The sequence below is a fragment of the Telopea speciosissima genome, chromosome 8 (genome assembly GCF_018873765.1).
Source record: "Telopea speciosissima isolate NSW1024214 ecotype Mountain lineage chromosome 8, Tspe_v1, whole genome shotgun sequence".
Classification (NCBI taxonomy): domain Eukaryota; kingdom Viridiplantae; phylum Streptophyta; class Magnoliopsida; order Proteales; family Proteaceae; genus Telopea; species Telopea speciosissima.
The window spans coordinates 55,474,511-55,502,478 of record NC_057923.1 but is presented as its reverse complement, the minus strand read 5'-3'; the positions used below and the strand labels follow the sequence as shown (position 1 = coordinate 55,502,478).

At 38.6% G+C, this 27,968-nt stretch overlaps 2 protein-coding genes across 5 annotated transcripts; both read left to right on the top strand.

Moving 5' to 3' along the window:
* Position 1: 1 nt before the first annotated feature.
* On the top strand, positions 2–17,915 carry LOC122671094 (5-amino-6-(5-phospho-D-ribitylamino)uracil phosphatase, chloroplastic). 2 transcript variants are annotated; one of them, XM_043868195.1, is made up of 11 exons: positions 2–314; positions 392–508; positions 658–726; positions 885–989; positions 2,682–2,736; positions 6,590–6,663; positions 10,046–10,129; positions 10,230–10,370; positions 16,196–16,261; positions 16,919–17,028; positions 17,595–17,915. In XM_043868195.1, exons 1-11 carry the CDS (start codon positions 177–179, stop codon positions 17,761–17,763), a joined length of 1,128 nt encoding a protein of 375 aa, XP_043724130.1. In that variant the 5' UTR covers positions 2–176; the 3' UTR covers positions 17,764–17,915. The 2 variants fall into 2 exon arrangements, with proteins under 2 accessions (XP_043724130.1, XP_043724129.1); XM_043868194.1 differs by having other exon boundaries at positions 652–726.
* On the top strand, positions 4,888–27,968 carry LOC122671093 (uroporphyrinogen decarboxylase). Of its 3 annotated transcripts, XM_043868192.1 has the most exons (7): positions 4,888–4,893; positions 19,616–19,758; positions 20,321–20,445; positions 22,538–22,648; positions 24,898–25,086; positions 26,233–26,358; positions 27,343–27,968. In XM_043868192.1, exons 2-7 carry the CDS (start codon positions 19,647–19,649, stop codon positions 27,856–27,858), a joined length of 1,179 nt encoding a protein of 392 aa, XP_043724127.1. In that variant the 5' UTR covers positions 4,888–4,893; positions 19,616–19,646; the 3' UTR covers positions 27,859–27,968. The 3 variants fall into 3 exon arrangements, with proteins under 3 accessions (XP_043724127.1, XP_043724128.1, XP_043724126.1); XM_043868191.1 differs by lacking the exon at positions 4,888–4,893 and having other exon boundaries at positions 19,586–19,758; XM_043868193.1 differs by lacking the exons at positions 4,888–4,893; positions 26,233–26,358 and having other exon boundaries at positions 19,582–19,758.

Sequence of the window (27,968 nt, the reverse complement as noted above, 5' to 3'; positions counted from 1 at the left end):
AAGGTTGAGGTCTCCCGTTGTAGTTGGGAGTCTCTGGAATGCTTCCATTTGTGGTAGAAATGCCTTCTTCAGAGACTGCTGTCGCTCGCCCCTTGCCCGTTACCAGATCCCCCAAAACACCCATATAAGAAATAGGGAAAATTTTATTTTTTGTTTCTTTATAAACCAATCCATCTATGTGTGGGTGCTTGAACGAGCTTCCTAGTGCCCTCTCCATTGTCTCCATGGACTTCAGCATGAGAAGTTCTTCTTTGCTTCCTCCTCCGACCTTCGGTATTCGAGTATCACACTTTCCTACAAAGCTTAGGTTACAGGTGTGTACCTCTGTGCATCTATCCCTTTATCTATTTTTTTCCCCTTGTGGGTATGATATTATAACTGTTTTCAGCAGGGATTGAAGCGCCTAAACCCAGTGAAGCATTTAATTATCAACAGCGCATGTGGGTCTGATGAAAATGGTTCAAAGAATGGATTCCCGATTATACCCAACCAGATTTTCATGGAGGAGGTACTGGATTCTATTACCATTTGGTTTGTCCATTTTTTGGTTTTCTTTATCTTTATATTGTCTCTGAAATCAAATTTGATATACAGATTTTTTTTTTTTCTAATATAAAAGATTTCCATGTAATCGTCATCGTGTATATCATGTCTCAGGCTATAGGAGCCGAGTACGGGGAAGGTTTTGAGACTTTTAGATTAGACGGCCCTCTAAAAGTTGATGTGGTGAGTAGATATATCGAAGACCTATTTGTTTTTATATGATTACGATTACAAACTCTTCCTCTGTGTGCGTGTGGGTGGGTGTGTTATAATCAGTCGCATTGTAGTCACAGGTGACGTTGGGAGTATCTAACATGTGCGTGCCATTTCCATTTTTATAGGATTTTCTGAATGAAAAATTGCAAGAAGGTTTCCTGCAGAAGATTCGCTACACTATGAAGCCGGATGAAGCTTTTGGTCTTATTTTCTCTTGGGACAATGTTGTGGTAATATTTTGGCACTCTGGTTTGTAATCTTGTAGATTGGATATTAGACCCTCTAGATTAACTTAGCATAATACGCTTGCATTGATGGGGTAGAACCGTTGTTGAATATGAGTGTAGTGAGAGTTGATAGTATAATAAAATTCTTTACCAAATGATAGATAAAATGATGGTTTGTACTGTGGAGAATCTATAGTCTGTGAATTCAGCCTATTTATATTATATGAAAAGGAACCCACCTCTCATCCAAATCCAACAAAGTAGAAAATATTCTCAAGTGCCTCTCACCTTGAGAAAGTTTAGTGAGATTTCTGCTTTGTGAAAGATTATCTACGCTTAGCATGTAATTTTGATAGTAGTAATGTGGAAACTTCTCAGGCAGGATCTCTTGAAATCTCCAATTCAGAATGATTTTCAGAGCATACAGGAGCATTTCATGCCTTGGGACTCTTGAAGAATGTCAGTCTAGGAGTCAATTGGGAACCCAGAAGTTCACCCTCAATCCATATTTGTGTGGCATGTTTGCACAAATGTCCACAATAATTACCTTTGCAATAATTAGACAAGCGGACTGCCTTTCCATATTCATTGTAATAGGACGGCTGAGGAGTTCAGCTAGTAACCCTGGAGACCTTCACCTATTATTAGACATTTTCAATCCATTTCATTTTTCTAGGACTTCTTTTATAGTGGATGCCACAGCTGGCGATTGAGTTGGCTGATGAATTAGCCAAGCAAGGAGTTCTTAAGCTTAGATTTTGTCTTGGGCAGTCATATCCATTATATCTGCTTTTTCCGCATTTCCATTGAGGGAATTAGTTGGTTGATATACTTGTGGTTATGTTGTAATTCTTATGCTTGGTTGGATCTGTCTGGCACTCTTTGTTTTTGTACACTTGTATCATATATTCTTTTGCAATAGAATCTCAGTTATTTATTAAAAAAAGTATTTTCTTAAACTCACCTTAATGTGTTTAATAATTTGTAACCTTACTTTTTTGCACTTTAGGATAACATACTTTTTTTCCCAATGAGGGTAAATACTATCATTTCACATGTGTATTTGAAAAATTTGCATGACAATGATGGATTTTAATAATGAAATAATGATAAGTCTCTTTCAAATTATTTTTGAAAGCCCTTTTATACCCTTAACTTTAAGAAATTTTAGGAATAAGACAAAGGGGCAATCAAAAGAAGGTGTCAACTTCTAATTACACTTATAGAGGTATCATTTAGACAGTCTCAAAACTGAGAAGAAAGAATTAGGAGCTGAGTTGTTTCTTCTCTTCATATGGTTGCATCATCTGCGTCACGCACTCACGCTTTAGGAGGCCATTTCTTAGAATAATGCTAAAAGGTTCGGGCTGCCAGGGCAAATGCCCGGGTCGGGTCTGGAGGGCAGCCACTTTTTGCAAAAAATGTCGTAGGTTAGGACCAAGTCCATCCAGGACCCTGCATAGGCGGGACCAGCACTGGGTAATGGCCCTTTTATTTGTTTTACGCTTTATATCTGCTGTGCGTCCCTTTTGCAAATTAGGTACGTGAGAAATTTATTAATGCTAATTTTTTGAGTATCATTTACTTCTCATAAAGTGGAACATGCTTGATAGCGGCATCATAGCATGTCTATCACATAACATTTAGTTATTTTAATTTTTGATTCAGTAATTGACATTTGTTGTCACTATTCAGGCTGATACTCGAGCCCTGAAGCTGAACACTTGGAAACAACTTGCCTTTGAAGAGGGTATGCTGGCTAGCATGTTTCTTTAACTTAAATATGTTCCTACCAACAATTATAGTCGAAGGATTTAATATGTGGATTTTGGAATAAGAGAAATAATTGTCTATTTCTTTGATCTATATTATCTAGTATTTATTGAAGTAATATTTGGTTGCTCTGCTCTAAAGTTTCTTGTCCAGGAAGTTTATTTGTAAGATGTAGTCATTGAGAACTAAAAGATGCAATCATTGACAACTAAAAATTTGCTTGAAATGTGGGAACTCTGAAACAGAAGGGGAGATTATTTACTAGCTCTTTTTTTTTTTCAAGATTCTTATCAAATAAGTTGGGGGTATGTGTGATTCTTGCCTTTTTTTGGTATACATAGGTCCTTATTTGGATGGACTCAGCAACACATTAGTTTCGTTAACTTTTCTTGGACAAAGGCCCCGTTCTATTGCCTCTTTACTTAGATTTCTTTCCATTTCCCCAAATCCTTCTTACCATTCCCCCCTTCCCGCAAATGGTACTGATGTTTGAAACAGATGGAACCTCTCTCTCTCTCTCTCTCTCTCTGCTGGCTCTTATGTGAGTATTTTTTCTTTGAAATTAAGGAATATATTGTTTGATATAATGACCTAAAACCCCGCAGTGTACGCACTTTTTTAAATGACCTAGAACTCTGTTTGGAGTGTAGGTATATTATATTCCAATGGATATAACCGTAAAAGATGAAAACCAAGTGGTCGGTTCATATTCTTAGCATTTTTTTAAAAATTTTCCTCCTCTCTTCCTCTTTTCTGGGAATAAAAAAACTGTACTGAAAAAAAACAAAAACAAAAGTTCCTTGATTGTAGGCCATGTTATTTGAAACCGAGTTTGGACCCTTTTTTACTGGACCAGTTATTGTAGAGGTTGTAAATTCTCCTTGCCCCAAGGACTTAAATATCGGTAATCAGTCCCTTCCAGGGAAATACTGGTGTAATCCATGATGGATCAGCTCTTTGTTTGGATCAACCAATCCAGTGACCTAAAAATGAGCCAGAAGATGGTATATTTATGCATCAAAGATGGTATGTCTCTCTGCAAAGATGGTAAAATATTTTTCCAATTCAAGAGTTTAAAAGGTTTCTTCCTCCTCTTTTTCCAATGTCCTCTAGTGTAGTTCTAGATTGGTAGGAGACCAACTAGAAGCCAATAAAGCCTGCAAGGTTCCAAACAAACAATTCAATCCATTAATTCCAAATTGGGGGGGGGGGGTTACATTGCTTAGTTATAGAAACAGGAAAAAAATTCTCCTAGATTGACTGATCTACTAAGGCCCATTTGTTTAGAAGGGAATATGCGGTGGGAATGTATGACACATGGGTCCCACATGCTGGTGGGGTAAACAACAAAATAGTAAAGTGGGGGGAAAGTAACTGTAGCATCCTACCCCAACATTGTTTGGTTGGGTGGGATGGTTGACAGTGAGGCGAGAGAAAATGCATTCGGAAAAAACAGAGTGACAGTGGGCGTTCAATTTAGGAGAGAGTTCGGAAAACAGAGTGAGATGATGGAGAGGAGAGAGATGGAGGGCAAGGCAGTGGCATACGGTGAGATGAGGGAGAGGTAAGAGATGGCAGTCATTGTGGATTACACCCAAGTTTCTGCAAATTTAGGGAATGTACCACTCCAAAACTGAAAATGTTATTCAACATCTTTCCCTTCAAATAGGATCCACCATAGAACATTTCCCACATCACATAGGTAACTCTGAATCCAAGAAGCCTCATTCAAAATAAAAGTGCTAGAATTTCAGAACTTCACATCATTTTTCATTGTCTGGAATTACTCCTGATAATGGTAAAAGGAATTCCAATAGCTCTCCTTCCTAAACTCATTAGAAAACCTGGGGCATCCATGGTGCATCTGAGAAACATAATTCCAGATCATAGAATTTCTTGGATTCTTGGCCAACATTTCCAAATCTCAATATCACACACGCTCCATGAAATAGCAATTTTCTGCTATCTATCATCATGGGTAATTGGGATAATGGTGATTGCAGAGTATCTACCAATTCATCATTGAATAACTATCAACACTTGAAAGGTGAAAGAGGAATAGAATCATGGTATTTTCGCTTACGAGTTCTGGGTTCAAGGAAGAGGAAGAGAGAGTCACAATTTTTCTCCTTTGGTCATCAATTTCTCAGGATCGGAACCGCCATGTGGTGTAGTCCTGTGCACTACGTGACCGCCACCTCATTCGTCTTTCTAACACAGAATTTACCCTTCTTCTTACTTTCAACGCACATGGATTCTCGGACTGAGAGTTCTTGATCGAAAACAGATCCGACCCCATAGCACCATCGGAGCTCCTTGCCGGAGGATTCATTGAACAACTAGCCGGTGGATAGGGTTGCAACTCCATTGCTGTGCTGGGAAATGGAAGTGAAGGAGGAAGGAGATCAAGAAGGAAAATGGTTAACCTTTTCTGGATTCTCGTTGTGAACACTATTTGGGTCCGAGATGATGCATAGGTAGGGCTTCGGATTCTCGCTGGCGTGTTTCTTCTTCGTCGTCTTCTATTTCCCGTCCGAACATCTTCTAAGAGAAATGAAGCTCCGGAATACAGCTTCGTTCCAAAACTGCAGCAGAAGAAGACAAAGGAGCAAGACTCGAACAGATTTACGACCGTTGCTCACTTCCCCTTGAGTTCCCACAAGAGCCCCACCAAATAGGTGGGACTTTGAGAGAGACGGGGCAGAGAGAACAGGGCCCGACAGGAAAGTCTGACATTCTGTGATTGTTTTCCAAGTTTCCTACCCCATTCATCCAAACACACACAAGTTACTAGGGTTTTGGGAAAATAGGACAACTTTCCCACCCCTTTACTCCCACCCCATGAAAACCCCGACAAACAAATGGGCCTAACATAATATCTAATTTCCTAACTAGGACTCTTGTACAACTAAGGAATCTCCTAAATTAACTCAAAGACCTACAGCTAAGGATTCTGCTAAACTAACTCAAAGGCTAACAACTAAGGAAAAAAATATAAGATGATCCCTATCCAATTGTCACCAACATGGGACTCACTAATAGAATAATAATTTCTTGTGCATCATCTAAAACCCCCACTTTTGGGCTTTATATTTCAGCCCATTATAACAATAAAACCCAAAAACTAAGGCCCAACCCAAACTAATACTAGAACCTGACTGAAATTTAAAACGGGTCTGCATTACCCGAGGGACTACCTATTGAATAACAATACCTCCTTTTGATCCTAGTACCTTGCATTGCATCATTTTGCTTTTGAGGTGAATTTGATATATTCATCAGTATTAAGTCTGAGTTGTAGGAACCTGAAATCATGCAGAATATTCATGTAAAAACATTACTTTCTTTCTGCAAAAAGGCCGTTCAACAATCTGGAGGGCTGCCTATCTGAATTGGATATATTGAGCTGAAGGAACTGGGGTGAATTGGTATCAAAATTAAAGCCTTTGCATTCTTGCTTCAAGACCCAATTTTGTTTGTTTTGCAAGTCTTAGTGGAGTTCTGCATCTATTCAATTAATTTTAAGTGCTCAATGGAGTTTATAAAAATATTAACATGTAGCATCTATTTAAAGTTCTAGATGCAGTTAATTAAGCTGGCTTTTGGGTACTCCTCTGTATATTCATTTTCCTTCTGAATCCACTTCTTGGATCCTTACTTGACTACATTGAACTTCGGCCTTATACACTATTAGAGGCAAAAGAGGAATGATTCCTTCCTACTCCTCTCTCTCCTGCCCTCCAAACTTCAAGCATAAGTTGTTTGTTTAGTTTCCCTTATAACTGGAGATTTTCCTGATTCAATATATGTACTGTAATATTGTTGTGCAGGACAGGAGATTCCTGAGGACAGTGATGTGCAAAAATCGTTGCTTTATGCTGGCGCTGACCATGTATTGCTAAAGGTTTGTGAAGTTGATCTCATACTGGTGATCTGGTTTCAATTACTATTTGAATTTTTATTGTAGTTATATAAGTTATGCAAGTCAAAGGGTATCTCTATAAGTTCTAAAGCATAATAATTTTTAAGGAATTTCTGTTACTTGTGCATAAACTACACTTCTACTAGCATGAATGGCAGGTTGCTTTATTGTCTTGAAATGTGCAATATGTCACACAAAGGATTCAACAGGGCCTACTGAATCTCTAATGACTACCATAGTCCTCAATGTTGTCACACAAGTAACCAATGGTGAGATGACCTATTGGGAGTATGATGGGACAGGATAAATGAAGTAATTTTGATTCCCATTTAGTGAGGAAGTTGTGGCTAGAAGAAGAGTTCTTGTGTATGGAAGATTCTGTAGGGAAGAATCACTGTTAATGACATTCAGAGCAAGCTTGGAAATACTTCCTTGCCTCTGTGAAGAAATTGAAAAAGTTTAGATGCCATCATACTAATCTTGATCGAAAAATTGTACCGAATTGAAAGTAAATGATTGCAAAACCCAGTCCTTTCCCTTTTTGGGGAGTAGGTGGGTATGGGTTTATCTGAAACCTATAAAAGAACTAGGTCTTTGTTTCACACAGATTTTATAACTTCTAGCTGATTGTATTTCTTTCTTGAATTATTTTTTTACATTGAGCTATATGTATTCTCTGGGAGTTTAAAGCCTTATGTTTCTATTTTTAACGTGGTACAATAATGTCTTTATTAGCACAGTTGTAAAGGCAACTAGGTGACCCAAGGAAGTCTAGGTGCCTAGGCATGCAGTAAAACCCTTTAATATAACAATTGGGTTATCCAGTAAAACCCTTTAATATAACAATTGGGTTATCTTTCGTGTCATTATCCTTAGTGAAGTACTTCACTTCACTATGACTTTTTTATCCTCACAAATACTTTTCTTGAATTGGGATGAAAGGGTATTTTTTGTCAAAATCACATGTAGAAGATCATTGTAGCAAATCCTATTCCCCAGTTCTCTTTATCTCCAATGCCGACATCCTCTCTCCCTTCCCCCTGGGTCTCCCTGTCCCCTACCTCTCCCCTCCCCATCTAATCTGGCTCTCTCCCCCCCGCACCAGTCCATCCATCTCTCTCTCTCTCTCATAGATTAGCAGATAAATATAAAGAAGCAAAACTTCCGCGTGTTCTACATATCTGGGAACCAAATGTGGTTGTTGTTGCTTCGATTCTTGTCCAATTATAGCCTACCATCAAAGTAAATTAACTCTCTGCCGAACCACCACCCCACCAGCCATGGATTCCGGCGAAGCAAAATTTGATTTGTTTCCCTGATCTGTCAAATTATGTGAATCGTTCTCCACTCCATCCCTTCTGCTGCGTCTCTATGGTTTCTGAATGGAATTCGGCGGTGCCATCATTGTCGTTGTTGACTCCATTGACGGAGTTACTCAACATGCCTCCTCATCCAATACCAACGAATGGCACACCGAGATCTGATTCCACTAATCATCACTGTGAATCACCCGTCAATCTTAATAGCAAAAGCCAAAATAGCAATGACAGATTTCACACTTACAGCCATAACTACAAGCCCTGGTAGTTCTACCTGTGATACAGTTGGTAAGCTTGTGTTCGGGGCCGCTATCTCTCATATTTGGATAGAGCGGAATTGCAGAAGAGGGACCTCCAACTCCCGCTCATTCGACTTGATTTGGAAAGCCATCTTTTATTATGTCAGCTCTAGACTACATATGCTCCCTCATGGTTCCCTATTCGATTCCCCAAGGAACAGGCACATTGTTGTATTTTGGGGATTTGATGTTTCTCTTTTACAGTCTCCTAGCCCCCCTTCCTAGGGCTTGAGGCTTGTATCGCTCTCCCCCCCTGTATATTCCCCCCTCCCCCCTTCTCCCTTTTTCTCCCCTGTGGGGCTTTGGTAATGAATTTTTTATTCACCAAAAAAAAAAAAAAAAATGCCGTGAGTGGTGATTTCAGTCGCCTAAGCATGAGGTCTGGTGTTCCGCGTTAATGGAGTTATTGTCGAGGATTTCTTTGTTGGAGGATGCACAACTGTTATGCGTTTAGAGATCATCAATGTTACAGTTACTGATAAGCACTACCAACCTTAGCCCCCTAAAGGGATCATCAACGTTACTTTGAAGCGGGAGATTTAAAGTCGTTGCCATGTGTAAAATGTTTTCTGTATCATTGTGGTGCCTGCCTGAGGAATCATATTCCACCAAGCTTGTCATGGTGCATTTTTTTATTTCTCCTGTTGTGGATATTGACTATTGAGCAATGCTTTTAACAGGGTTGTTTACTGGTTTTGGGGGGGTAAAATAAACATGGTCAAAATATGTTGTTTGTTGTTGGATGTTTTGAGGTAATGGTCATCATTCACTTTTGTGACTGTGTTAGCCCTGATACGACATGGGTTGAGAGTTGAGAACATGGGTAATGGGAGAGGGGGGTGAACCTATACGACATTGCAGAAGGGGGGTGGGGCGGAGACGGAGACTGGAATTTACGAGATGCCATTATAAGTGAATTTACAAATTCTATCCTTCCATTTCAATTCGCCAAAAGGATTTAAGAGAGTATATGAAAAAATAGTGGAGTGAACTACTTTACTCTTTATAGTGATGAATAGGACCCATTACCATTATAATTTTATCTAATTGTGCTTATATGCAATGTAGAAGCCATACCAATGCAATTTGACATAATTATGCTAGTAATGACCTAGTATGAGAAAACCAACATATAATGAGCAAAGCATAGGATATAATATAAAATTCATAAAAAAGAACAAAGCAATAATATAAATCAATGTAACCTAGTGTAGTGTCCCAAAACTGTACTGATATAATATTAAGGTGTCCTGTCAGGTGATGCGTAGGTTTCCAAGGCGGTTTTCTTTCTTGCATCAAACAAGGCGTGCTGTGGCCTAGGCGGAACTTAGGCAACGCCTTGACAACTAGGTTTATGAGTTTTCATATAAAAAATCCCAGTTTGGGCAATTCAAATGGTGTGGACTTCACATCTTTGTCAGTAAGGTATTGAGAAACCATTGGACATTGTGTTGCTTGCATAAGGGCCACTCCTTGTTTGAGATGGAGTATTTTTGGGCTATGTTAATTCTATATTGGTGATTTTTTTTCTTGCTTTCTTATGTATTTAACATTGTATACATGGAATGATGGATATGAAGGATCTTGTTTCCCATGGTATCATTTTATGAATTGCCCTTCGGTGAAGAATTTAATGGTGCCCCTCTTCTTGTTTATTCTGTTCTGATGTTTCCTTCTGAGAAGTTCTTTAATTGCCATGCTAATCACACTTCTTTGTGCCTCCTGATGAGTTGTTGATATGTTCAGGTTTTGCTATGGGAGAAAGCAAAAAGTGAATTGGATAGATTGAAATCAAGGCTTTCACAATTATATTATGAGAATCTTCTTGAAGTAAGAGCTCTAGCCTCCATCAGTTTTGGGTGTTAAGTCTCTGTAATTTATTTGTAACTTCATTGCAATAATGGGGTTGATTGCTTCCTTTGTGCCTCAGTTTACCAAACCCATCGAGGGATTGGAGGAATGGCTTGATGCTGTCTCTACTGCTCGTATCCCTTGTGCTGCTGTTTCATATCTTGACAGGATAAATTTGGTTGAAGTTTTGCAGCAAATGGGCCTTAAGAAATATTTCCAGGTGTGGTATACTCTCTTGAGCTTTTACTTTCTCATGATCTACTTCTGTAAGTCTTCTCTGTAAAGAAGGTTCCCTAAAGGGCAAGACCAAGCCCATGGTCTGCGTGTACTGGTTCATTAAAAACCAGGTCATGGGGTTCTTTTTTTTTTTTGGTAGTATTACTGCTTGCTAGCCTAGTTACTAATTTGGTTACTTAGTAGTAATATTTATTACTTGATGTACAAGGATCCACTACTACATATGTGGATCTTCTTTACTAGTTTCCGTTTGAAGGAAGTAGACCCTGCTATATATTGTAAGGGCCTTAGAGCCCATCCCCACAAATTTATGAATGAATGGATGCTTACCTTTTGTGCCTTAGTTGCTGTGAGAGACAGTTGAGTGGTGAGGTGCCCTTGTGGTTAGTGAAATACTGACCAAAGCCTTAGGTGAGAGGCCTTGCTCATACCCCTTTCTTCTTCTCCTTTCTTATTTTTTTTCCTGCCACCCTAGGTTTGTTTGAAGCTGTCCAAGATCTTCCTGAAGTTGTGGTGATTCCCTGCTGTTCCATGGAGTTTGACTGTTAAAGTACTGTTGGCCAAGGTTTGAAGTTTCAGTTTCAAAATATTTCACGAAACTGTGTAATTTTGACTGAAACTTGAGTGTCCGATGGAGTTAATTAAGATGGCGTTTGGGTACTCTTCTGGGAAACCCTCTTTTAGGCCCTTTAAACATTGTGAAACCCTTATATTGTAAAAAAAAACACTCCCAAAATGGTAGTTTCACTTCAGACCCTAGGTTGATACTTGATAGTGTACGTTGTACGCTGTTGTATACCATTTCTAATATAGCCTATTCTACACAAAAAATTAGTACTAGAACACACATAATTCAATTAAAACTGCTAAGGTTTGCATTAGGAATGAATATACATTAAATTAGAAACCATTTCATAATTATCAAATGTTATACATGGTTCATTACAAAAGTATGGGAGTGATTTGGCCAAAAATCACAAAAACTGAGGTTTTCGAAGAAGTTTCCCTCTTTGGGGTCAAAACTAGCGAAACATACTAAAAAGCGAATCATGGTCGAAATTTCACTGAAGCTGCAAAATTTCGATCGAAACCATGCATTTTATATAAAGGGTTTGAATGAAATGAAACCGAAACCCAAAACGTGGTCGAAATTTCACCGAAACTGCGAAATTCGACCGATAATTGGTAAGACCCAGGTTTCGCACATGGTTTCGTTTTGACCTTTGTCGGAACCAAAAAATTTAGCAAAATTTCGATAATTTCAACTGAAATTTCGAACATTGCTGTTGACAGTAAGCTAAGACCAAGTGAAGACCATGGTACTTCCTTTCATATCCTGCGGCACCCCTTTTTTTGATGTTCCATCGCAGCAGTTTTTCTCTTCCATATGCCTACTATCCTGTCCATCAGATCCAAGTGGTGTTTTGAAGGTTTCATTCTTTGTTGGAGACCTTCCTTTGACCTTAATCTCAGCCTCATCTGATGGCTGAAACTTCTACCAGTCAGTAACTTAATATTTTTTGTATTACTTTCTAATTTCAGTCCTGCCTTTGTAGCTCTTGATCTAACCATCAACTTGCTGAGATATTTAGATGTCCATCTCCATTGACCAGGGCCTACAATCAATCCAACTTTGGTATTGATCTGCTCAATAGTGGTTGTTGCTAATTCTGTCATCATACATTCTATTTCTGTTGATCTGTTCTACCTATTACAGCCATCGATCCAACCATTGAACCATTACCAAACTTTGGGGTATTATTCTTCTACCCTAACTACCCATTCAACCAGAACTTGGGCTTGATCTGAGCCATGGTTTCTTACCCATCAGTCCACTCTTGTTGCTGGAATTTCTATTCTACAGTCCAACTTGTGGGTTGAGTATTCTAATTGCTGTTTAGTGAGTTTAGCCCCATTAGGCAGTCTATGAACCACATAGCAGTTAAAGAATTGCTTAAAGTATTCATCTTGAGGGGCATATCGAATCCCTCAATATCATATGTGTTGTTCATGTAGTTTTCATTACTAAATTACACCAACTCAATTCAACAGTGTTGTCCAATTACTTAGGCCTGCTAAACAGATAGTGTCATGGAAGAAGTAGGAGAAACAGTTCCATGACCTGTCACCTACGTAGAGGAGCCATCAACAGGAATAACAGGAGAAGATTGTCGAAGTTTAGTAATAGATGAGAATAATATTTAGCCTTACCGTTCATATGAGAAGAGGCTCTGGAATCAATGATCCAGGGAGTAGTGGCAGTAAATAGAGCAAACTTACCTGTGTGGGCTAGTCTGGCTGTAGAAGTAGTAGTAGCTGCCTCAAGTTGTTGTAGACACTTGAGGATCTGATTGTAATCATCTCGAGAAACAAACAGTGGAGGAAGCTCCAAATGTAGATAATGTGTCTCCAGTAGGTACTCGCTCAATTGAGTTATTTGTCATTGCAGTATTGGCCAATTCATTAGTCCATTCAGGACGGCCATGTTTGGCCCAACATGCATCAACAATATGATTTTGGTTGCCAAAATAAGAACAGAACATTGATGAGAACCTTTATCAAAGGTTTGTCCACTGGTACCACAACCACCAGTCCCACGGCCATGGCCTCTCCCTTGGCCACAACCTTGTCCAGATGGACGACGGCCTCTACTAGCAATGAAGGCTGAACTTTCTTTGCGAGATGGTGAAGGTTCAACTTTGGAAGCAGTAAATGTGCGTTGAAGACAAGAGAATGTTTCATTTAGAGAGGCTACTTTCTCACAGGCCAGAAGTTGGCTTTTGACAGATTGATAATCAGGGTAGAGATCAGCAAGGAACTTGGCAACATGAAATTCAGCACGTTGCTGCTTCAACTTTCTCCAGATCGGTGGTAAGAGGTTGGTGCACCTGGAGTTCTTCAATAAGGCCCTTGTAACTGCTGAAATATTCATTCAAGGGTTTGTCACCCTGCTTACAAGTTACAACTGAACAACTTTCTCATACAACTCATGCGTACGAGAGAGATTTTTCTCCTGAGAAAAACTTTCCTTTAGATCATTCCAAACACCTTTTGTAGTTGTATGAAACATTACATTGGCAGCAATAGTAGGATCATTACTATTCCACAATCATATCTTAAGTATGAATTCTGACGCATCCAGTCTTCATGTGCGGTGAGAGAAGCAGCATCTTTATGATCAACAGAATGGGGGATCATCAGTAAGATTTTTTATTTTTCATCTTCCTCTTAGCATGGATATAGAGTATAGACTAAGATTTCCTGACACCATAGCATATAGTTTTTGAAACACCAGTTAACTTCTTGTTGGTAATCTGAATGTGGACATTGTTCGTAGGAGCCTTCGACTCAGCCATCATGCAAACAGGTAGAATAGGGATCAAAGGAAGCATTCAACAAGTAGTAGTCCACAACCTGTGGAAAGAAGGTGGATACCTTATAAACAGCAAAGAGAGACCACAAAATTGAAGCCGGCAGTGAGGAATATCCCAGAAATGTTAATTAAAACAATATCTCGAAATCAATAGGTCAGAATGACCTAAAAATTTGATTGAAGCAGGTATTCAGGTAGGGGAACAACTTCCCAAAATCTTAGTCTGATCAGTGTAAAACACAGTGCCACCAGTCAGAAGGTGAAATCCAGTTGCAGAAGATCAGACCACAGGATGGCTTCAATCAACTGGCTGAGGAAAAAGTGATTTCAAAAAGACAGAAACTGCAGAATAGCTATATCGCAGGCTTCAATTCTTCATAATTTTGAATCTTGATTTTTGAAAACCATAATCTTCATATGCAGCTAATGTAGCTCTAGATAGGAGAAAAATCCCACTAGAGGCCAAGCAATAGGATCTAAAAAAAGGCTGCTGGTTTGATTGGGCAGAATTAGGGTTTTTAGGTTAAATTCTAGGGTTAGGTATGGGGGAATGGGGTAATGTATATCTGATTTTAATAGGCAGGCTTAGGGGAAGCTATTAAAACAGATTTTAACAAGTTTTGAAACAAAATTCAATTTCCAGAATTTTTAGGGTTAGGGTTTGGGTTTTAGGGTTTAGAATCTAGGCTGAAAACTAGGGTTTGGACTGATCAGAATGGGCTGCAGGTCTGGTCGAGTGGAGGGATTGGTATGGGGAGGCTGTGATCTGATTTTGGTGAAAAACAGATGTAGGATGAAGGCTGGACAGGTTCTAGGGTTTCACAGAGACAATGTCAGATTAGGGTTTATGGGGAAAATCAAATAAAAATAAAGGGGGATCGATTGGGGGGGAGGAAAAGGAATGAAAACAGAATTTAAAAATTCAAACTTACAGCAGGAATCCACCGGCAGCAGCTTGAACAAAGAAGGATGGAACCACCTTCAGTGAGAGATCCTCCCAGCCGTCACGGCATAAGGAGTCAACCGGAGTCCACCGATCCCTTTCCACCTTGAGATCCACAAGGATGCACACTCACAAGGAGCAACACTCAACAGAGCAGGGCAGCAGCAATGGCAGCAAACAAAAGCTTTTCATTAATCAAAATTCGTATTCAATGCTGGCCTCCCTTGCAAACTTATATAGAAGACTCAAAAATAGACTTAGATACTAAAAAGGAAAGGCCTAACCCTACCCATAACCTATTAGTTAACTTAAACTGACTAGCAAACTAGAATACTAAAGGAAATAGACTCAAAACATGGTTGGACTTATAGAGTCCTAATCCAGCCCAACTTACATCACATGACCACTTAACTAAGTCACATGATCACTTAAATCGAACCAATTGGATGCAACCAATTTGAATTGGTTCAATTAAAAAACATAAAAATAAACTAAGTATTGGCCTAATCCCGTATGCAACCTACATACCCCTAGTTTAGGCTCATTAAAGTGGCCTATTACATAGAAAACCCTTGGGATCAAAGGCCCAACATATATATATATATCCCAACCCGAGACTTATTCCTAATAAAAGAAGCCCAGTTTGGTGATAATTTTGCATCAGCAGCAGTGTAGATATAAGAGAAGGTCCTAGTTTAATTCATATTCATCAATAACTAGGGCAGCTTGAAGTATATAGGCAGCTTTATGGTAGCTACAACCAAAATCGAGAAAAGCTTGAGAGAAAACAATCAACCAGGATTTGTAAGAGAGAGAGAGAGAACTAGTTGTATTGCACTGATTCCATGTAACAAAATCAGAGAATAGAACCAGCAATGGAGAAGTAGGAGAGAACCAAGTGGGGAGGCTGCCAGAGGGACTAACAACTGATGGCAGTCTCCCCCTCTCCAATCTTATTTATAGCCAGCATACATAGTACTAGAGGCTTTCCTATTCAGACTAGGATAGAACAAAGGACAGAAAATAGAAACAAAACAAACTCCTAGTAATCTATCATAACTTCTATTACAACTAGGAAAGCTAACCAAAATAAGAAGGAAAGAAAGAAAGAAAGAAAGAGAGAGAAAGAAAAGAGTCCACGATAGAGGGACTCTCTCTAAAGACACAAAGTTCCTGCAATCAGAATAGAGTGAAGCTAATGTAGAATAGCTAAGCAGCAACCAATTCTACTGGAGGATCGTAAACTCTTCAGAATGGCTGAATCAGAAAGCTAGAAATTACTTTCCTGAATCGGTTATAGGTGTTCCTTATAACAATCATTAGGGACTGGATATAGGAAAGAAAGTAGGAAACTTTGTCGTAAGAAGGAATAGGTGTTCCTTATAACAATCAAACGGTTGACCATTTTTAGTGTACTTTTACAATTTTGTAATGCAATGTGTACAGCGGGGACTGGATTAATCTGATTTATTACTTCTTCTTGGGATTGCAGGCAATTGTAAGTGAGGAAGATGGAATGGAGTCAATGGCTCATAGATTCCTCTCTGCTGCTGTAAAGGTATGGCAAGAGCTCTGAGTAGGTAGCCCTTTTAGCTCATCTGTCTTTTTACTGGTCCATGTGACCTATAAGCTTGGAACTTCTTCTAGATTTTTCACTTTTTGGAACACTTTTTTTCCAAGGTATATTTTGTCTGTCCAAACTGCAAATACATGAATCTTTGCATGAGATTATATTTGCAAATACATGAATCTTTATATGATAATATATTTGAATGTATAAACACATGTCCACAACCATGCCCTGAGGGTATCTGAACTGCTTGTTCAGCTACATGAATCCTGTGCTCGTTCAAAACTAGGTAATATTCAGAGCTCATGTTTTAAATGGTTGGCTACTGGTGTTATGTCCTGCTGACCTGAACCCCGCCGTACAAAAATAACAGGCTTGAGACGCCCAAACTTAAGGTGTGGGTGTTTCTACTAACAGAAACATGATAAGGTGGAGATATCCAACCTCAAAAATAATTCAGACTGTGTACTTCGTCAGGAAAGGAATAATAGTTCAAATTATGCACGAAGAACGTCATATCAAAATACCTGAGCATCAAAATTTGGAACTAGAGCAGGATATTGTTAGAAGAAATCTTTCCAACATGAGGTTTTGAATTGATTTGATTAAATGGGACTGGATATGTCGCTGACTGTATACTTGCAGTTGGACCGGAAGCCATCCAAGTGTGTGGTGTTTGAGGATGACCCAAGAGGCATAACTGCTGCTCACAACTGTACAATGATGGCTGTGGGATTGATTGGTTCTCACCCTGCGTATGTATCTCATTCGTTTATTATTCAATATGTCAATGATTCTCTTTTGTAATTTCTACTATTCTGTGGTTACAGTGACTGCTGTAGGAATTGGTTTGTTTTCCTTTTTTCATCCGACTCACTTTTCGATTAATTTAACATGAAAGTACGTGAGGTATTATGGATATTGAATTAAAATGTTAATTGAAATTTTATATAGGGAGAACTCAAACTACAGAACTAACAGGGAACAACCCCAAGGGGGTAGCTCAGTTGGCATTTGGCAAGGACCAAACACCTCATGATTTAAGAGGTCATGAGTTCAACTCTTTTGGGGCCTACCTACCCCCCCCCCCCTCCCCCAAAAAAAAAAACAAAAAAAAACCAAGTCTTCAAACATGAACAACTGTTTATATCTGTGTTGTTGGTATTTTAAGAACTACTTAGAGACACCATGTCCTGTATTTTTCAGCTTTCAGTAAGGTGCGTCCGTCGAAATCATTTTACCACAGATGAATTCCATTCATGTTAAAATGACAAATCAACTTTATCCCTCATAGAGTTGAAGCCCTCTTCCCTACATGCAGGTATGAGTTGGTTCAAGCTGATCTTGCAGTTGCCAGTTTTAGTGAACTTTCGGTGATCAATCTTCGAAGATTATTTGCTCACAAGGGCTCTACATTCATGGATCTACAGAAGCAGGTTATAGAGAAAAATCCACCTAAGAGAAAGCTAACCATTGACACCATTTTCTGATTCAGTTTCATAGACCTCATCCTATAAAACCTTGTAATTAAGTAGCTGGCAGGTGTACATTGTACAAAGCCTTTTGTCAAGCTTTCAGTTTTCGCATTGTAATTAAATCAGTTAAAATAGATCAATGTGAATACCCTTTCATTAGTTTTGTAGCTGCAGACTTCAATTTCTTGAATTTAATCTGAAATGATATAAATTTTATGAAATTTTAAATTATTATTATAATTATTTTTTCAATTTAGGTATGCTTTTATTATTTTTTGTATGACTTTATTGTTTAAAGTAGACTGACGTGAGTAAGTGTTGTTACCTGTGAATGCATGCTGACATAGAAGAAATGATTTTTTTTAATGGAAAAATAGAGTAAATGATTGCATTTGGGTTTAAAATTTGAAATTACATCTATCCATACTATTTCTTAGTTATCCAATGGTTGGATTTTTTACCCAGAAAAAAAATGGTTGGATTTACCATTTTACCCTTTTATGTGGGGGAATTAGAAGTTCAGATCAGAGACACCTTTACTTGATATGTGGACCAGGGAAACTTATGCCTTTTTATTGGGTTTTTAGAATAAAACTAAAAAAAGATATATGGTAAAACAAGGGGAGAGGTTTTCCATGACATAAGAGTGTAGTTTTCCACTAAGGCTCCGTTTGTTTAGAGGGGAGTGGAATGGGAAAATTTGACTAATAGATCCCACACGTTGGTGGGGTGAAAGGTACGAATGAGAAAAGGAACAAGTAGTCTTTTCCATTCAACAAAACAAATGTTTAGTTCCAATATGATATGTAGGTCCGTAACATTGCCTAAAACCGTGACTATGGAGCATGTAAAGTATGTAGACTTTGAGGACAGCTACTAGTGCAACTAGCTTGAGGTTAATGCAATAGAACCTAGCTCCAGTAGGTTTCGAGTTTGAGACCTCCTGTTCCTTTTCTAATCTAGAATAATGTAGGCTTTTCCATGTTGTGAATAGTTCTAAAGTCTCACTAATTTGATGGGATTTTTGGGAGGAGATGGAATGGAGGACATATCATGAGACAAGAAAAAATGTAGGCTGTTCCAGTTCACCTAAAACTAACATTTCAATATCCCATAGAAATAAAACAGTCCATATCGGTTGTATCAAATGGTTTTGCCCTCAATTTCATAATAAATTATTTTTGAGACAAATTTGCCCTTAATAAGAACCGTTGCACAGATCCGGGATTGACCAGGTATCAGCCTCAATACGTTCCAATATAAATATTTAATTCCATTATGTGGAGAGAGAGAGAGAGAGACATGGCATGAAATGAGGGATTATGCGGACAGGTTATGCTGGATTTTTTAAAACCCCACCCCAACCCTAGGTCCCCTTAGTTCAACCCAAACCCAATCCAGACCTAGGTCGGGCTGGGATATCGCAGCCCAGGCCCAACTCTATGGGGCTCAACCCAACCCAGCCTGACCCTGATTGGGCTGAGCTGGGCCGGGTTGGCCCTGATTGACCTTGACAACTCCTATTTTTTGTAATTTTAGGGCTAGGCTAGGTCGGACTAGTCCTTTTTTGGTACTGAATATGATATTGTTATCTATAATTATACATTTCATATTTATATATTTGGGCCCAGACCGGGCCAGGCTCAGTCCAAAGCCTCAGCCCAATCCCGGCCTAGTCAGACCTACCCCAGGCCAAATCAGGCACGCCAGGCCAAACTTGCCCCCGTAGGATATTATCGTAAAACGACAGGCCGTCAAAATGTTTCGCCCTTTTCCGACCAAAAGACTGGTGCCATGGTGGCGTGGTGCAGTTGAGTTATGAATTCAGAGATTTGAAAATTGGAGATGCGAAAAATTTTCTCTGAAGTTTATCCAAACTTCAAGTTGAGAGGTCGAAAATGTCTTGTAGCTACGCTGCTTCTCTCTCATTCTGCTCTCTCTCAGTTATTCCCAAATCAACCTGCGCTGTTCGTTCAAGATCGAAGTTCAGTATCCAATGTGCTGTTGGAGGTGAAACATCTCCCATGAATTTTCTATTGTTTGAGAATTCTGTGGTCTAATTTGTTCATTGTGTGAATGCTTCCCTGTTTTTTCTTTCAAATTTGTGGAACTAGGTTTTTGTACACGCTCAAGTGTCAGCACGGAGATCCTTTTAAAACTAAATTCTTCTACTGAATTTAGTTGATTTTTCCTCCCAAAAAAAAAAAAAAAAAGACGGAGGGTTTTGTCTTCCTTTCTTTAGGGAATCAAGTGGATAAATGAAATGCTGTAGATAAGTTGCGGTAATACACCTACAGACACTCCTAGAGAGTTATGAACCCTTCATTATGGTTTCATTATAGTATATGTTACGGATTGTCTGTTATTTCTTTGGGGGTGGAGGGTGTTTAAACGGAGAAGAAACAAAAAATTTCATATATTGCTAGAATGCATGGACTTTTGCCATAATTTAGACTTGGAAAGATGAGAATTCTATGGATTGGGGATTGAACTCGTAATCCAACACATTCAAACACATCTTTGGGGAGGGGGGGTTAAAGTCAGCCTTCTTACCCTTGCATTTTCTTTCCAGGGACTGTTACGGAGCCAAAAATTACTACTGCTGCTGCTGAACCTCTCTTGCTAAATGCTGTCCAAGGGCGGGAAGTTGAAAGACCACCAGTATGGCTTATGAGGCAAGCAGGGCGGTACATGAAGGCAGGTTTGCCAGCTGCTACTGTTCTGTGTATTGATATATTTTTGTGTCCGTGGCTGCATATAAACTTTTCTTATCTAGCTAAACTTGTTTGAAAAAATGTATGAATTATGGTGTGTGATCCCCTTCATGAAGTGAAATTTTGGAATCATTAGATATGGAGTTTCATCTGGTTTGTGACCATGCTGTTCTATTGAATTAGAAAAATAATTATTTAAGTTATTTAATTGATTAGTAAGGTCGTTATTTCATTTATTAGGCTCAGAATGGTTTTTGTTTTCTATGCTTAACAGGATTGTAACGATTTAAGGATATGGAATTATTGATGGCTAAGAAAATTGTTGGTTTTTTTTTTATTTTTTATCGTCTATTTATTTTCCCTTCTTGAAGACTAAAGTTTGGATTCAAGAACAACAACATAGCCTTTTCCCAACTAAATGGAGTTGGCTACATGGATCCTTGTTCTCCAATCAGATCTGTTTGAACGTCATACAAGATATGAGGCCTAAGCTATGCATGTCTTTCGTCACTACTTCACTTAGGTTAATATAGGCCTGCCCCTGGCTCTTTTAGTTTCTTCAATCTGAATTAAATCACTCCTTCGGACTGGAGCATCACAAGTAATTGGAGAAGAGCCCATACAACTTCCTGCCCCCTAAACAGATTTATAGAAGGTGAAGTGCCCTAATCCTTTTTTCTCTATAAACATCAGCATCCGCAAGTAATTGGAGGAGATAGAAGAGAGCAGAGGAGAGACAACTTTCAGACTTACAAACTCAATAGTGCTGAAGTTACCTCAATCTCTAACAAGTTTAGGTGTTCTTCGTCTATTTGATCTTCATTTTGGGGTTGCTTAGCAAGAGGTGGAATCAATTTATGCTTGAGTTTTCGGAGAGAAGTCTTTATTTCTTGTTACAAGGATTAAGGTTGAGATTGCCAACTAAAACCTAACTGAAAACGCAGTAACACCCATCAAACTTTCTCTGATTCCTGCCCTAATTTGGGTCTGAAAGGTCTCATCTAGACCATAATTTCATCTATATCTGAACCCTAGTCCATGAGTTGCAGAAATCATCCAATTTGGTTTCTCTTGCCACCAAGATGTTTAGGGTGAGGGTTTTCATATTGCCACCAAAATGGGAACAATCAAGTTTTAGAACTCTTCGGTTTGGTCCTATCTGTAGAGTTGAATTGGTTCTTGGCTTTGGAGTCTCTAAATCATTGACTATGAGAATATGAAATGCCTCTAATCGAATTATAGAAAGCAAATCTGTTAATATTTAAGCTTTTATTTTATTGGCAATAACAAAAATATTTTGTCTACTTTGAACTATTCTATCAGTATCTAAGATTATGGTCTTAGCAAGGTGGAAATCAGTTTAGATGTTCTTCCATTGAGTCTTTGAAGGAGATGTATGTTTCTTCAGTTGATCTGACTATAGTGTAGTGTCTGAAAGTATTACTAGGTGGAGAGCACTACTAGACATATAGTTACAAAGTTAATTGTTTGGAAATTTTTGCAGTGCGTGACAAGTAAACTTTTGAAACTTTTTTTTCTTTTAGGTTTTGTTGGTGGATACATAATCTACAGATAACATGCACTCTGTAATCTGACCCATTCAAAAGCTAAGCATTTTGTCTCGCTAAAGTTAGACATCATTTTTTTTTTTCTCTTTCCGGGATAAGTGTTAGGCTCACAATTTAGCTTTTGTAAAGTAGCCTCCAGCTTAGTGTGCTTGCTTACTCTAGTTACTGCTACAGTAATTGTATCAGAAATTTGTCCTAGCGTTCTGAATCTGTAAAGTGGTATCAGCATTTGTTCCATTTTCGTTCCAGATTTGAGCCTATTTCTGTGAATTTATTTGTATTTATGCTACCTATTAAAAATATATACATTCACCTTTTCCTTATGAAAAATAGTGAAAAAAAAAACCAGATTAGCTTGAACCAGCCACCCATATGTTGACATGATTACCCAGGGTTTCACATACTATCATATAGAACAATTTCAAACAAAAGCTCTTTGCCTTCTAAATTCATTATAAATTTTTTTTGCTATGTTGGGCTAATGTCTTGATTAATTTATTCTGGCAGAGCTATCAAATCCTATGTGAGAAGTATCCTTCGTTTCGTGAGAGATCAGAAAATGTTGATCTTGTTGTTGAAATCTCTCTACAACCATGGAAAGTTTTTAGGCCTGATGGGGTAAGATTCCTTGTTAGAAACCATCTTTTATTTGTTGATTTTTTCCTACATGAGAATGTTTCCACCTAATACATAACAGATCTTGTGGTCCTTCATTAGTCCTTTCCTTAAATTGTACTATTTAATAATATAGAGCATGCTGTGCTGAAGTGAGCAGAGTGGGGATTTCTCCGATTAAGCAGTTTTGGAGAACACCATTTGCCTTGTTATTAAGTAGACTTTTAATCCACAAAAAATATGACGTCCTGATGTTGTCTTTTAGTTCAATCCTTCTGCAAGATCTTCATTGTTGAAGGTTTTGGCAGTCCTACGGTCCTACCACTAGTGTGGATTATCTGGTAGGAGGGGAGCGGAGCTTCAATTTTTTTCGATTTGCTCTCTTGTTCTTGCAAGGAGAACATAGTTTATATGTGGACTTATCACCTATTTACATGGTTTTATAGGTTGGTATCGCATAGGATTGTCTGATCCAGACGGATGTCGTAAGGGGGATCTGAACTGTTGTATACCCTGGATCAACCAGCCCACTGTGTTTAGCAGGTTGTTTCTCCTTGGATTATCTGATAACAAAATGATCCGTATCAGTATCGCTGGGGATTTATCCATGCTAGGATCATGACCTTTTTTCGATTTCGACAATGGTTGAAATGATATAGCATGTGAATTGAGGGTCTTTAATGTTTTGTGTTTTTTACCAAAATGGACCATATTCCGGTGCTATTTCAGCCATTTCTGTGCCATCTTGGTGGTATATTTCGGTTTCGACCAAGGTTGAAATCCCTGTCAAAACTGAAATCTTGAACCTCGACTAGGATATAGATCCTGAAATCCTTGCCTATTTGGAGAGAGGATGATGACTGCTAGTCTGCATTACCTGTTGTTTGGATCCTTTGCTTTCCTGCACCTACCACATGAAGGATTGCGATGTCTTGGCTACTGAGTTGTTGGCTTCTATCCAAGGGAGCTAGAGTAGGGTGTTTGAGAGATGTTTCTTTGACCTCAGTGGAAGGCTGTAACTGATAAGAATATTTTACTAACCTTTTTGTCATTACTTAATGATGAGCATAGTAGAACGCTACGGGACTGATCACGTTCTAGCCCCAGAAGGATGGGATGAAAAGGTCTAATTAGCTTAAAACGTGTTGATGCAAGACCTGAGAATATTTTACTGGGTCTGCTATTACTTGGTGGCTCTAATAACTATCTGATGCCGGTGGCTGATGGCCAGCTGATCTGCAATTGGGGTGTTGCAACTTGTGAGGGAATCAAAACTTAGCTGCTAATAAAAAAGGTCCAATATCTTCTTTAGATGGATAACAAATTTACACAAAATGTCAGATAAGAGTACAACAAAAAGGATTCAATGGTTATTAGTTCTCTAAGATTGACCAGAAGGATAGAACTTGGGAATCCTCAATTGTAACCTGGTGGACTCAACATGACCAATTGAATAGGGTAAAACTTTGGGAATAGACATTCAAGAGACTTCGTGCTATTCTGTGCCCAATTTAAACTCAGGTAAGAATCAAAAGACAGCTTTTAGATTGGATCTAATCTATTTTTCTACTTATCTTCAGTTGTGTATTTGGAGATGAGCATGCATCCATTCTTCCTCCAAGCTTGAGCAACTCCGCTTCTGGCATAATTTATTACACCATGTGAAAATGGAGTAAATCCCAGCCTATGGCAGGTCTGTCCTTCATGACATGGGAGGAGGGTTTAGTAATTGTTGTTCGGCCTGTTAAGGGATTGGAAAATGCACGAGGTTGTGAAGTTCTGTAAGTTACATGTTATTAAGGCTAAGAACGGTTCCGTCGTGATATTCTCATATTAAACATCATGGTAGTCCTTTGAATAACAAGGGTCTGTTGAGAAGGTTGTCATCTACTTTGGGAGGACAATGGAGTCATTAAAAATTTGAATTTTGTTGAGTCAGTTGCAATTAAAGATTTCAATGAGGCCAACAGGAAGGTTGTTCATGATCTTTGATGGTGTCATTTACTTACCATTATGATATTACTGTAGTTGGCAAGTGCTAGGTAGCGCACGGTCATTTGTCTTTTACCTAGCTGGAATTTAGTCATTCATATAGAATTCATTTTATTTTGCACTTTGCATTCTTATTTTCCTGAAAAAAAGGAGGAAAATGTGTTATTCTCTTACTTCCATCACTACAATGACTCTTGTGGGTTACTAATAGTTTGAGCACTTTCTATCCTTTTTGTCTCATGTTGCTTGTATTGTGATAGGTCATTTTATTTTCAGACATTCTTACCCCTCTACCTGGGATGAATATACCATTTGACATTGTAAAAGGAAAGGGCCCCATCGTGTTTGATCCTCTTGGAACAGCAGCTGATGTTGATCAAGTGCGAGAATTTATTCCAGAGGAATCAGTTCCATTCGTTGGGGAAGCATTGACAATCTTGCGTAAGGAGGTTAGATTGGTGCATCTCTTGTGTAATTTTGGAAGTACAACTCATGGGGTTGTACTTATGTTGGATTACTCCTTTCTTCCTTTTTCATAACCCCTCCAATAAGATGTATGTTCTGTGATGTAGAGAATCATGTTGCTATGTGTACTATGGATTTATTTAAACTTGCAGAAACAATTAAAAAATGAATGAGCTTGTTGACTGATTGAGAAGGAAGAAATCCTAGTCTTCTCTGCCTGAGATGGTTAGGACAAATCTAAGGGCTTTGTGAATTTTGGTTATGATTGGGGTGACGTTGGTTCTTATTCTTTGTTAAATGGTAAGGTTACAATTGAACAGATCTTAAGTGTGATCCATCAAAAGCATAGCACCATACATGGAGCACTTGCAAGCATATCCACCATTTGATTTCCCTAATTGGGATATTTCTTGGTATGGGTTAAAACTATTATAAGATCGACTGTCTGACATAAAATTTATTCCGGGCCCTCTGCTTTGCATTATGTATATGGAGCTTGGTAGTGGGTTTTCCACCACCATTTGCATTTCCCACTCAGGAAGTTTTTTGGACCTTAAATTATTCAATGTTTCTGTCTAATGATATCTAACTATTTATTGGCCTTTGCATTATTCTTAAATGGGAAAGAGAACGCTACCTAGTTGTGTACGACTCTCGGCTCCTGCGCCCAGACACAGGGCCGCACGAAATAACCGCCGTGCCCTCAGGGATTTCCACATTTCCATGGGGGTGCGACGGACATTTTGCACGGCCCTGTGTCTTGGTGCAGGGGCCGTGCGCTGCACACAACTAGGTACTGTTCTTTCTCCCTTCTTAAATTTATCCATGTAAATGGCAATTGATTAGCTTTTCTGATAAGTTGAATTTTTTTTCATACGCTCTTTTTAGGATCAATTGGATGATGTTTATCAATTGGATGATGTTTTAAATACCCTTTCATGTGCATCATCTTCAAATTTTATAAAATATTGTTATCTTATCCCCACTAAAGTAATCTTGTGTTATTTTGCATTTCTTCATTTGTGAGAGGGTGTTTTTTGATTTTTTATTTGCCCAAGTCAGAGTTATGGTTTGGGACATCGTCAAATGTTTAGGTATGCACAATATTGAACCATATCTTTACATCTCAGGTAAGTAATGAAGCAGCGGTGCTGGGTTTTGTGGGGGCTCCATTCACTCTTGCATCCTATGTGGTTGAAGGTGGTTCATCGAAACACTTCACAAAAATAAAGAGACTGGCTTTCTCTCAACCCAAGGTACATCTGCAATTTTGCTCGGCTTTCTCCAGATTTTATTGGTCTTTCACATTCAATGGCATGATATCCTGCATCATGGCTTTCTGTTTCAATTTTAAATGTGAGACATGGTGTCGGATGTAGACTCAACAAAACCTAACCGAAGCCTCTTGTACTGTGTTGTATGAACGTGTTGTAAAGAATACAGGTTTGATATTTATAATTGGTATGGAAATTTTGGATAAGTTGGGACTGGTTTCTCGGTTTTCAAAGGTTTCTAGAAAGTATTGCCAAGCCAACGTAGAAAACCCATTAACAAATATTTATTCAAAGCAATATGATAAAGAAACTTAATTGCCAAATCCTAGGTATTTTAGTGTTGCCCACTTAAATGAAGTAGTTTAATTATGAACATGTGGCATAATACATTTAACTGTCTGGATGTGTTGAAAATCCAGAGAGAGGGAGAGAGAAATATAGGTTCAACAAAAGATACCTTTAGATTAGAGTTCGTTGCAAGTGTATCAGTGACACATGTTCGGAAGGAAAAAAATGGCAGTCTCAAAAGTTTAAGTGAAGGGGACTATTCAATCCTTCCTGTTATTTTTAAGAATACCGGCTAACTGTAGGCATCAAGTACAAAATAGATAATAGTTGCAAGAAATTTAAGTTTTTATAATTAGAATGAGTTCTAATTATTTATCTGAAAAAAATGAGAAATGAGTATTGAGGTTCCTTCGGTTACCTTTGGACCATGTTCACTATAGCTTTTGCTTAGTTGTTTTTTCATTTGATTTGCTTGTAAAAAGAGCTGTGGTTCAGAATAAGTCAGTGGAAATGTTGCTTAAAAACTTGTACATTTTGTGTGGTTACATATAGCCCTAGTCATGAACTGTATGCAACAGGAATGTCATTTATCTCATTTCTGCAACTACCTCTGTATCTTGTGCCTAGTCCTGTTGACTAGTGGGTTTCTATTGACTTACCAACTATTTCTCCCAACAGGTCCTCCATGCATTATTGCAGAAATTTACAGCTTCTATGGTAAATTATATCCAGTATCAAGCGGACAAGGGAGCACAAGCTGTGCAAATATTTGATTCATGGGCCACTGAGCTCAGTCCAGTAGATTTTGAGGAGTTCAGTCTACCATATTTGAAACAGATTGTGGATTCCGTGAAACAAACCCATCCAGATCTACCTTTAATCCTTTATGCAAGCGGATCCGGGGGCTTGCTTGAGAGGTTATCGTTAACAGGTGTTGATGTTGTCAGCTTGGATTGGACAGTAGATATGGCGGATGGTAGGAGACGTTTGGGACCTGATGTGGCAGTTCAGGGCAATGTGGACCCTGGTGTTCTTTTTGGTTCGAAAGAATTCATCACCGATAGGATAAATGACACCGTGAGAAAAGCAGGCAAGAGTAAACATATTTTGAATCTCGGCCATGGGATTAAAGTAGGGACACCTGAAGAGAATGTTGCTCACTTCTTTGAGGTTGCCAAGGGGATCAGATATTAGAACATATCCGATAGGTGATGTGATGTTTACTTCTGATTTTTCTGTATCTTTAGTTTTTTTGAAATGAAATAAGTTTTTTTTTTCCCATTTCCAAAGTTATGTTTTATCTC

Excerpts from the sequence above, each read along its gene's own strand:
- LOC122671094 (XM_043868194.1), top strand. The coding sequence starts at position 177 with ATGTGTGGGTGCTTGAACGAGCTTCCTAGTGCCCTCTCCATTGTCTCC. Across the intron at positions 509-651 it reads ACCAGATTTTCATGGAGGAG|TCTCAGGCTATAGGAGCCGA; the intron begins GTACTGGATTCT and ends GTGTATATCATG. Across the intron at positions 17,029-17,594 it reads TTGATTGGTTCTCACCCTGC|GTATGAGTTGGTTCAAGCTG; the intron begins GTATGTATCTCA and ends CCCTACATGCAG.
- LOC122671093 (XM_043868192.1), top strand. The coding sequence starts at position 19,647 with ATGTCTTGTAGCTACGCTGCTTCTCTCTCATTCTGCTCTCTCTCAGTT. Across the intron at positions 22,649-24,897 it reads AAGTTTTTAGGCCTGATGGG|GTCATTTTATTTTCAGACAT; the intron begins GTAAGATTCCTT and ends GTATTGTGATAG. Across the intron at positions 25,087-26,232 it reads TGACAATCTTGCGTAAGGAG|GTAAGTAATGAAGCAGCGGT; the intron begins GTTAGATTGGTG and ends TTTACATCTCAG.